The sequence below is a fragment of the Muntiacus reevesi genome, chromosome 2, assembly GCF_963930625.1.
Source record: "Muntiacus reevesi chromosome 2, mMunRee1.1, whole genome shotgun sequence".
NCBI classification, from domain to species: Eukaryota; Metazoa; Chordata; class Mammalia; order Artiodactyla; family Cervidae; genus Muntiacus; species Muntiacus reevesi.
Window position 1 is genome coordinate 258,508,819 of NC_089250.1, and position 10,881 is coordinate 258,519,699.

Below are 10,881 nucleotides of genomic sequence, written 5' to 3' on the forward strand. Positions count from 1 at the left end.
GTTGCTGGGACCTTTAATTAGCACAAACCTTCCACCCTCCAACCTTGGATGTTTTCCTTCTCTGGATGCTCCTGGGACCTCAAACTCTCCATTTTTCCATGCCTGTGGCCCCCAGAGAGCCAGGAAGGGGAAGTGATGTCAGATGCTGGAAAAGCAGCCTTTCTACCTGACTTCCACCCCAAGACTCAGAAGTCCTAGCCACAAGCCCATCCTATTTCAAAATCCAGGAGCTGAATCCCCAAAACAGAAGCCACTCAGACTCCAGAGTCCAGGTCCCTCCTTCCCAAGGACCTGGGGGTTCAGGCCTCCAGTCCTCCCCCCCAACCCCATATACACACACACAGGACTTAGGGCAGATGTTCACTGCCGGCTGATTTTCAAATCCTCCTGGGCCTGCGAGGGGGTGGGAGAGAGATTGGTGGTTAAATCCACTGACTCTAAGACTTAAGACCAGATTTTCTGACCTCAGGTCATCCTTTCCCAACTGCACTCTGCTTCAGGCAGCGGCCCTAGTTGAGTCCCCAATGCCTCAGAAACTCGGCGTTCAGGCCATTAACTTCTCGGTCATCAGAGGTCTTAATTCCTAGTCTTAGCATCCTGGGGGGGCGGGGGGGGGGGCGTCCATGTCCCTGCTATTTAGGGACACAAGAATCTGAGCTCTGAACAACGGAGTGTAGATCCCCAGTCCCTACAGGTTTAAGAATGCCATACCCAGGGTCCCAGGCCCCCAGTCCCCCCCTTCTGTCGGCTTCGGGTTCCACCCACCTGCCCTGCCAGCTGCGCAGCGCACCGCCGGCCGGCAGCGTGGGAACGCCCCAGCTGGGCGACAGGCAGCCGTCAGGACAAGCTGCGCGGTTCCCAGCCTCCCTGCCTGACTCAGCCCGGGCACCGCCGCCTCCCAGCCGTCGCCCGGCAACCACTGCTGAGTGGGGCGAGGGGGTGGTCCCGAACTGCAGGGTCCTGGGAAAGGAGGGGCGGGGGTGGGGGGCCTGGATTCCTGGATCTTAGGACGAGCTGTGATTTGCAGCGGTAAAAAGGCAGGCACTGAAGGCGTTTTGAGATGGGGAGAACTGAACCCTCTCTTCTCGGGGGTCCCAGCAGCCCCCCAGGCAAACATGGTGCCCTCTTCTTGACCCACAGGCCCAGAGGAGCCCCGGGCCCCGCCTCCCCAGGGCGCGGAAACTAGCGAGTCCCCAAGGGTTCCCATTTATAGCTGCGTTTCCACTCAGCGCTGTCCCTCCAGGACCCGGGTTGAGCAAGTTTCTTCCACTCCCTCCCCTCCCTCCTCCTCACCCCCAGCCATCCCCCAACCCCGGCAGGGTGCAGGTGTCCAACCCAGCCGGTACCCCCGCCTTCGACCCAGGTGTTCCAGCTCCCAGACCGTAAGGGGGCTGGAATGTCCACCCGCTGGCGGGGACGCAGCCCTGCGTGCCCCCATTCATCCGCGTCGCGGCCGCGGGAGTTTCTCAATGGGAAGAGGGCGGGTCTCCCAGGGGGCAGGCCGGGGCGGGGCGAGTGGCAACCGGCCCTCCAGGGTCTCTCGGAGACCTGGCGCGCCGAACTGGCAGGCGTTTCAGAGCAGCGGAGCCTGCGGCGGAGCAGACGAGCGAACCTCCAGGTCAGAGAGAGGGGAGCTTCTAGCCTGGGGAGAAGAGTCAGGAGCGGAGCGGACTACAGGCCAGAGTGGTGGGAAGTGTGCTCCGAAAAAGGAACTGGCAGGGAAGCCAGTGCAACAGCAAGTCCGCTGGATCTTGGGGGACACACTCAGGATGCTCGTGCCCGTACTCCTCGTCCTCTCCTTCTGCCTCAGGGGGCGTGCAGGTACCGCGAGGGGCCGGCGCAGATAACACACAGGAGAGGGTCGTTTGCTAGCTGTCGCTTTGCTGGGATAGATGGGGCTGAGGGTCCAGACTCCTGGGTCTGACGAAAGAGAACTCTGGGAGCCTGGGCTTCTGGGTCTGAGGGCAGAGGGGATTGGGGACTGGATTCCATCCGGAGCTCCTGAATACCCTAAGCTCGGCTCTGTTCCCTCGCCCCACTCTCCTAGGCCTGGCACCCCACTTTCTGCAACAGCCAGAGGACCAGGTAGTCCTATTGGGAGACGAGGCCCGGCTCCCCTGTGCCCTGGGCGCCTACCGGGGACTGGTTCAGTGGACTAAGGACGGGCTGGCTCTAGGGGGCGAAAGGGACCTTCCAGGTGAGGATTTACTATCTCTTCAGGGAGGGGCTGGCTTCAGGGTGAGGATGCTGGGCTTGAGCTACAACTTAAGTTTCTAGCTTGACATTTTCAAATTTAGGAAATTAATGGGCTCAGGGAAACATGAATTTTCAGGATCTTCTTTGCAGCTGACCCATAGGGTTTGGAAATTTTTATTTTGATTGTAAAATAGTGCATCAGTGCCAAATAACACATAAAACACAAATGGAAGATGTGTCAAATAATTCTAAAATAGATATCTGTGTAACAACTACCCAGCCCCGTTGCCAGCTCCCCAGAAGCCCTCCTTATTCCCTTCTCTTGTAGCTCACTCCCTCCCTACTACCTACAGGTAGTATCTACTCTGATTTTTATGGCAATTATTTTCTTGCTTTTTCTCCCCCTGAATTTATAATCCCCCCAAGTTTGTAGTGATTCTGGACTGGGAAAGGATTAGTGTCTCTCTGGCCCAGCCCCCACTTTTGGTAGTGTCTTTCTGGTGTAAGATGCCTGGGGATGGAGGCTTGGGACCAGCAAATCAGAACAACGGTGTGACTGCCTCTGTCCCTGATTCCAGGCTGGTCCCGGTACTGGATATCAGGGAATGCAGCAAGTGGCCAGCACGACCTCCACATTAGGCCCGTGGAACTAGAGGATCAAGCATCATATGAATGTCAAGCAACACAAGCTGGCCTCCGCTCTCGACCAGCCCAGCTGCATGTGCTGGGTAAGGACTCAGCCCACTTGTCCCTGGGGAGCCTGGGGGAGGGGGGTCCACCAGTATGAGCTGGGAATATCAGAGTCCGGGGAGAATGAAGGAGAGGGCAGTTAGAGCTGGGAAGATCAGAGTCTCTAGGACCAAGATCCAGCTCTGACCCCAGATCCACTCTACAGTGCCTCCAGAACCCCCCCAGGTGCTGGGCGGCCCCTCTGTGTCTCTGGTTGCTGGGGTTCCTGCGAATCTGACCTGTCGGAGCCGTGGTGATGCCCACCCCACCCCTGAGCTGCTGTGGTTTCGAGATGGGGTCCGGCTGGACGGGGCCATCTTCCGTCAGGTCAGGTCCAAGTCTCTGTGCCAGCCCTTCCCTGCTCATTCAGGGAAATTCGGGGGTCCATTCAGACCACAGGCTCATGCAGAGGAGAAGGGCATGAGAAGGAAGAGATTCAAGGCTTGGGATCCTTGGTATGTACTTAAACATAGGAACTCTAAGGCTAGACTATGAGTGCATGCTAAGTCGCTTCAGTCGTTTCCGACTCTTTGTGACCCCATGGTCTGCCAGGCTCCTCTGTCTATGGGATTCTCCAGGCAAGAATACTGGAGTGGGTTGCCATGCCCTCTTCCAGAGGATTGTTCTGACCCAGAAATCAAATCTGCATCTCTTATGTCTCTTGCATTGGCAGGCAAATTCTTTACCACTAGTGCCACCTGGGAAGCCCCCATAGGGTTAGACTACCTGGGTTCAAATCCTGGCTCAGTCACTTGTTAGTTGATTGATCTTAACCTCTCTGCCCCTCAGTTTACTTATCTGTACAGTGGAGTTAACAGTAGTATGCACGTCTAGGATTACTGGAAGATTAAATAAAGGAGTATTTATACATTCCTGGAAGAGTGACTGACATTAAGTACTACCTAAAGGTAGATGAAATCATCATTATTATTCACAACCTACAGACCCCATTGAAGGAAGGAACCATCGGGTCAGTGGAGAGCATCTTATCTTTGACCCCTTCCAGCCATGATGATGGAGCCACCTTGGTTTGCCGGGCCCGGAGCCAGGCCCTGCCTGCAGGGAAGGACACAGCTGTCACACTGAGCCTGCAGTGTGAGTGCAATCAGACACTGGGCTTTGAGCCTGAGGTCCTTGGAGAAAGAAGAGCCTGGGATCTGGATTTCAGGGCATGAGAAAGGAGGGGGCTGTGTACCTCGATTCCCTGGGGGAATTGGGAACTGGGAGCCTAGACTGCTAGCTGAAAGGGAAGAGGGGACTGGGGATCAGACTCCTGGGGTGGAGGAGCTGAGAACTGGACTCCTAGGTCATCAGTGGAGGTGTTCCATGTCCTTGGCCACCACTGACCATTGACTCACCTCTACAGACCCCCCAGTGGTGACTCTGTCTGCAGAACCACAGACAGTGCAGGAGGGAGAGAAGGTCACTTTCCTATGCCAGGCCACAGCCCAGCCTCCTGTCACCGGCTATAGGTGAGGACCCAGCCTGGAGGACCAGCTTGGGGAGGACTGGGGCTAGGACCTGAGTAGGTGTGCCTGAAAAGCAAGAACAACACTAACACCCCACCACCTTCGCAGATGGGCAAAGGGGGGCTCCCCGGTGCTCGGGGCCCGCGGGCCAGTGTTGGAGGTAGTGGCCGACGCTTCATTCCTGACTGCGCCCGTGTCCTGCGAGGTCAGCAACGCAGTGGGTAGCGCCAACCGCAGCACAGCGCTGGACGTGCAGTGTGAGCCGGGGCGGGGCCGGGGGCGTGGCCAAAGTGGGGCGAGCAGAATGGGTCAGGGGCTACCGTGAGGCGTGGCTACCGCGGGCTGCCGGGGATGGTGGGCCGGATGTAGGATTTAGGCGGGATTTGGCTGTGCTGGATCAGTGCCAAAGTGGAGCAGGGGCGGGGCGAGAGTGGGGCAGAGGCTTGTGGGCCAGACGTGTGCGCCGATTTGAGAACTGGGGTCTTCAACCCAATGGGCCCTTGTGGGTGTCGTTTCTGAGTGTCTGCTCCGGAGTCAGAAGTTGCTTCCCTCCCTGGTCATGTGGCCCCTCTTCGGTCTCCTCCAGTCGGGCCGATTCTGCAGGCAAAGCCGAAACCCTTGTCGGTGGACGTAGGAGAAGACGCCTCCTTCAGCTGTGTCTGGCGCGGGAATCCGCTCCCACGGGTAACCTGGACCCGCCGCGGGGACGCACAGGTGAAGCCAGATCTGGGGCTTGTGGCCGCGGCTGGCAGTAGCGGGGGCTTCCTCCCAAGGCCTCGCCCTTGACGCCCCTTCCGTTTCCCAGGTGCTGGCCTCCGGGCCCACGCTGCGTCTTCCCGCGGTGGGGCCTGAGGATGCAGGCGACTACGTGTGCAGGGCCGAGCCGGGGCTCTCGGGCCGGGGCGGTGGCGCTGCGGAAGCTAGGCTGACTGTGAACGGTGAGAAAGAGGTGCTTCCTAGTGGGCCCGGCGGGTTCTGGGATAAGACGTGGGCAGAGGGGATGAGGTCTAACGGGAGTGGGGGTGGCCATGAGAAGAAGGGGGTGGTGCCTGGGGATTGCTGCTGGACCTACAAAAGGCTAGCCTCAGTAGGGTTCACGTTTGTTGAGAGGAGTGGGATGGTAGGTTGAGATTAGTGGGGAGAGCCCGGCCTGACCCAGCCAGCGTGAGAATGGGCTTCAGGGAGGGCGGGGCCTCTCCTCTGACTGGCTCACAATCTCCAAACCAGCTCCCCCAGTAGTGACCGCTCTGCACTCTACGCCTGCCTTCCTGAGGGGCCCCGCCAGCCTCCAGTGTCTGGTCTTCGCTTCCCCTGCCCCAGAAGCCGTGGTAAGGAAAGTCCCCGTTCTCATGACCCATCCGGCCACCCTGACCTCCTAGACAGACTCCCCAAACCGCTGTGGTTACCTCTGACTTTTCCCAGGCCCTGCCCACACCTTCTTGCCCTCCTGAGTCTCCTCAGTGACCTTCCTCTTTTGTGCCCCCAGGTCTGGTCTTGGGATGAGGGCTTCCTGACGGCGGGGTCACGGGGTCGGTTCCTGGTGGAGACCTTCCCAGCCCCAGAGGGCCTCGGGGGACAGGGTCCAGGCCTGATCTCTGTGCTACACATTTCGGGGACCCAGGAGTCCGACTTTCACCGGGGCTTCAACTGCAGTGCCCGAAACCGATTGGGTGAGGGAGGCACCCAGGTCAGCCTGGGCCGTAGAGGTGAGATTCTGGGCCTGAAGACCCCAAATCTGAGGTTTTCAAACCCTCAAAATGCCACAATTTCCAAACAGAAGACCCTCAAAGGCAGAGCCCTCGAACCCTGGGAGCCTCAAAACTAGGAGTCCCTTGAATCCTGAGACCACCCCCGCCCCCAACAATAATTTCTGTCAAACACAGAATCCTAAACTGAAAGACCTCTCACACTTAGGGACTCCAAAGAAGGCTACCTCCAAATATAGAGAATTGCAAAGTAAAATATGTTCAAACTTTATGACTTCTTAAAGTCAGGGAATCTAAACTTATGAAACCTCAGGTTCATGTGCTCTTAAACTCAGAGACCCCAGGCTAGGGGACTACAAAACTTGGGAATCCCCGGACTTGATGACCTTTGACCAGAGGTTCCCTTACTCAAGCCCTGTTCCCCAGTTCCTGCTCAGTCATCTGCCCAGCCTCCTCAGAAACCCCCTCCCCTTCTTCCCACAGACTTGCTGCCCACTGTGCGGATTGTGGCCGGAGTGGCCGCCGTGGCCATGACTCTCCTTATGGTCATCACTGGGGTGGCCCTCTGTTGCTGGCGCCACGGCAGGGGTCAGTGTCTGAACCCCACCCCAGACCCCCACACAGGTCCTGTACACTGGCTGCTCTGGCCTTGAGGCTTGCCCCAGTCCTGCCTCTCCAGACCTCCTTTGGGCTTGGCTCCCATTCAAAGCCTGGTTCCCAGCTCAAGCTCTTAACTCCATCTCCTCAGGGTCACGCCCCTTGCCCTCGTAGGCCAGTGGTCTCTTTGATTCCCAGCCTTCCAGCCTGATTCGCCCCAGCCCTCTCTCCTCCTGCTCTCTGGTCTCCACAAACCATGACCCAGCCCCATCACTTACCTTTGCCCCCACCTCCAATGTTCCTGGCCTCAGCCTCTTTCTCCAAGCAAAAGAACCTGGTGCGAATCCCAGGGAGCAGCGATGGCTCCAGTTCCAGGGGCCCCGAGGAGGAGGCAGGCAGCAGCAAAGACCAGGTAGGATGTGAGGGTTCCCAGACCTGATGGTACATCAAAACCAAATAGTAACCAGTTGTGATCCCCATCCCAATCAGGTCCCCCAAACTCAAATAGAGCTCTAGTCCCAACAGTGACCCCCAGATCCAAATGTCTCCCAAATCCAAGTATGTCCCATCCCAATTATTCCCTAGCCCTGTCCCCCTACTCCTTGTTGTTCTGTGTTCAGACCCCAGCTCCCAGGAGCCCTTCGTCCTTCCTTCCTGGCCTCAGATGTTCAACTGAGGGTCTCTGGGGTCTGGCATCCCCTGCAGTGTAGTCTACACTCCCTCTCACTAAGTACTCTACCCCAGGGCCCCATCGTGCACACGGACCACAGCGACCTGGTTCTGGATGAGGAGGGGGCTCTGGAGACCAAGGTGAGTGTTGGGAAAAGAGGGGCTCCCTTCACTGTGTTTCTAGCTCTCTCTCCACTTCTGTTCCCTCCTTTTTCATTCTGGCCCCTAGGTCCCTCTACCCACTTATTTTTTTAATATTATCTATTTATTTGGTTGTGTTAGGTCTTAGTTGTGGCATGCAGGATCTTCAGTCTTTGCTGCCATATGCAGGATTTTTTTAGTTGCAACGTGTGAGATCTAGTTCCCTGATCAGGGATCTAACTCTGCACTGGAACTCTGCCTTGGCCTTCTGCATCGGGAACAGGGAGTCTTAGCCCCTGGACCAGCAGGGACCTCCACCCATTTCTTGCTGCCTCCTGGGCTGTCTCACCCACCTTCACAGTCTCAGTTGGTTTGTCTACTGACTATGCCCACATATCTGCCCCAGCCTTGGCCTGCATCTTGAGCCCCAGTTCAAGGTTCACTTTGCCTGTGCTTTCCCCATCAGAGGCCCACACCCCACATCAGGCCTCCTAAATGCCTCTCCCTCGTTGCTTCACCCAGGCCCCTTCTGCCTGCCAGGTTCCACACTAGCGTCACATTTCCCCAAACTTGTCCATCCTTTGTTCCCCCAAATATGGGGCCCCACTGACCCCAGTTCCCAGTCCAGAGCCCTTCTCACTCTACCTAGCAGATGCTGGTCTCTTGGCCTGAAACACTCCTTTCTTCATGTGTGCTAAGTCGTTTCAGTCCTGTCCGACTCTTTGCGACCCTGCTAGGCTGCTCTGTCAATGGGATAATCCAGGAAGAATACTGAAATGGGTTGTCGTGCCCTCCTCCAAGGGATCTTCCTGACCCGGGGATCGAACCCACATCTCTTATGTCTCCTGCATTGGCAGGCAGGTTCTTTACCTCTAGCGCCACTTGGGAAGCCCCTTTTCTTCACATACCTACCTAGTTCTCTCCGTTATTCCTCTAGTGTCAGTTCAAACATTTCTTCTTCTTTTGTTTTTTAAGATTTATTTATTTATTGGCTGTGGTGGGCCTTTTGGTGCTTTCTGCAGGCTTTTCTCTAGTTGCAGTGAGCGGAGGCTACTCTCTAGTTGTGGTGTGTGGGCTTCCCATCTCGGTGGCTCCTTATATTGCAAAGTACGGGCTCTAGGGCGCATTGCAACACATGGGTCCAGTAGCTGTGAAGCACAGGCTTGGTTGCTTCATGACACATGGGATCTTCCTGACCAGGGATCAAACCAGTGTCCCTTGCACTAACAGGCAGATTCTTAACCACTGGACCACCAGGAAAGCCCTCATTGTTTGTGCTGGAAAACTTTTGCTTCTCTCCTCCTAGCCCTGATCATTCTGTTTCACCTGTCACAGCCAGGACCACTGTGATCTAGGCTTCCCAACCACAGTCTGAAGGTTCTCCCATCACCGTTCCAGTCACTCTGCCTGAATCTCCTCCATCACATCCCTGACCCTTCCTGGTTCTGTCTGGTGATTCATCATTTCTCCTTTGACCTGCAATCTCCATGAAGATGGGACTAGGTCTATCCTAGAGAGAGATGTCTCCAGCAGCAGCACATAGAGTCAAAGCCTCAGGGCTGTTGGGCAAATTCATGAATGGATGTCTTGATCTCCATTTCTCTCTCTTGTTCCCTCTGCATCTCCTTTCCATACCACCATCCCTTGGCAGACCTCTGTCTCTGCTTTTCTCTGTCCATCTCTTTCTGTCCTTTCTTCTCTTTACTGTTTTTCTGTCTCATTCTGCCCTTCTACCAGTCTATACATCTCTGGATTCTCTGCCTGCTCCTCCTTCTATCTTTTCGTCTCTCCCTAGGTCTGGTTCTATCTCAATGTGTCTCTCTATTACTTACCCTCATCCCTCTATACCCTCACATACCTTACCAAGTCCCACTTTGTTCCCTCAGGACCCAACCAATGGTTACTACAAGGTCCGAGGAGTCAGTGTGAGCCTGAGCCTTGGAGAAGCCCCCGGAGGAGGTCTCTTCCTACCACCCTCCTCCCCTCTTGGACCTCCTGGAACCCCTACCTTCTATGACTTCAATCCACATCTGGGCATGGTCCCCCCCTGCAGACTGTATAGAGCCCGGGCAGGCTATCTCACCACACCCCATCCTCGAGCTTTTACTAGCTACATAAAGCCCACATCCTTTGGACCCCCAGATCTGGCCCCCAGCACTCCTCCCTTCCCATATGCTGCCTTCCCCACGCCCAGCCACCCACGTCTCCAGACTCATGTGTGACATCTCTCCAGCTGAAGAGTCCTGGGATCTTCAACTTGCATAATGGATTGTCCTGATTTCTGAGTAACCAGAACAAACTGGCAACCTACCCTTCCAAAATTGAACCTTGAGGGGAAGGAAAGATCATTACAATTGCCTTGGGTCATTGATGTACAGTCAACTCAGCCAAAGGGGATGCCCCGAGTGGAAGCAAGAAGGCCACTGGGCCTGCTTCTTCCTGTGTAAAAAAGAGATTCAAGAGGGCAGATGGGCCCTTTGCAGAGGGATGGGAGCAGGGGTGATGGGAGTTAGAGACAGAGAAGGAAATTGCTTCCCAACATTGAAAGAAGAGATTTCAAGATGGCCACCCACATTAAGAAGAAAGGCAACATAAAGCAGATCAAGATACAGGACCTGTCCTTGCTATCCCCAAGGGGTACTTTGCTTCACCCATGAAATTGCTGTCAAAATGGCCATTCATTCTCTGGGAATCCAAGATGGCCACCATCTTGATTCTTTCTACCTTCTTTAAAGGTCCTGGAAGAACCGGGCCCAAGGAGCAAGGACAGGGTAAGAGATGTTGTGGTGGTGGGAAGCGGGCAAGGAGTGGTGTTGGAATCTGGGAATGAGAATATTTATGTTCAATTTAAAAAAAAAGTTGCAAAGTGACTATCTTAGAAATCCCCTGGCATTATTACTGTCTATCAAGGAAGGGGTCCATCAAACCTGCCCCAAGGCCCTTCTTCTTACCCTAGACTACAAAGTGGCTGTAGAAAAACACATGAGCCAACCCACAGCCCTTTACTATCCATTGAGCACTCGTGCTGCAGTCCATGGGGTCATAAAGAGTCGGACACGACTGAGTGACAACTGAACTGAACTGAGCACTCTAAGCTCTTTTAAGATACATCTAGACAAACAAACATGTGCAGATGCACACACATGACAGGACTGCCCCAGTCTGCTTGGGGAAGACAATTCTACACTGTATTTTGGGAAGAGAAGGAAGTGAACCCTGAAGGGGAGGCAGCAAAGGAGAGGCTAGGGGTGGGAAAAGAGAAATGTCGTGATCCTCAGAGCAAGAATGGGGGTTGACCCTTATCTTGAGGTGATAGGTACCTGACTCGGCTCATCCTTAAAGAAAGGGTCTGGGGACTTTGGTTCATGCATCCT

The 10,881-nt window shown here is 55.4% G+C and overlaps 1 protein-coding gene across 1 annotated transcript; it reads left to right on the plus strand.

The window, feature by feature from the left end:
- Window positions 1-1,643: 1,643 nt before the first annotated feature.
- Window positions 1,644-10,319, plus strand: KIRREL2 (kirre like nephrin family adhesion molecule 2). Its single transcript, XM_065925801.1, has 15 exons — window positions 1,644-1,821; window positions 2,048-2,197; window positions 2,775-2,924; window positions 3,092-3,252; window positions 3,870-4,020; window positions 4,292-4,397; window positions 4,503-4,651; window positions 4,981-5,108; window positions 5,200-5,332; window positions 5,622-5,722; window positions 5,881-6,100; window positions 6,584-6,688; window positions 7,009-7,109; window positions 7,442-7,507; window positions 9,394-10,319. The coding sequence occupies exons 1-15, from the start codon at window positions 1,770-1,772 to the stop codon at window positions 9,727-9,729; spliced, it is 2,109 nt and encodes a 702-aa protein (XP_065781873.1). The 5' UTR covers window positions 1,644-1,769; the 3' UTR covers window positions 9,730-10,319.
- The last annotated feature ends 562 nt before the right edge of the window (window positions 10,320-10,881 follow it).

Bases quoted from the DNA above. Each gene is read 5' to 3' on its own strand.
- KIRREL2 (XM_065925801.1), top strand. From the start codon at position 1,770: ATGCTCGTGCCCGTACTCCTCGTCCTCTCCTTCTGCCTCAGGGGGCGT. The intron at 2,925-3,091 runs GTAAGGACTCAG...TCCACTCTACAG, and splicing joins AGCCCAGCTGCATGTGCTGG to TGCCTCCAGAACCCCCCCAG. The intron at 6,689-7,008 runs GTCAGTGTCTGA...TCCTGGCCTCAG, and splicing joins TTGCTGGCGCCACGGCAGGG to CCTCTTTCTCCAAGCAAAAG.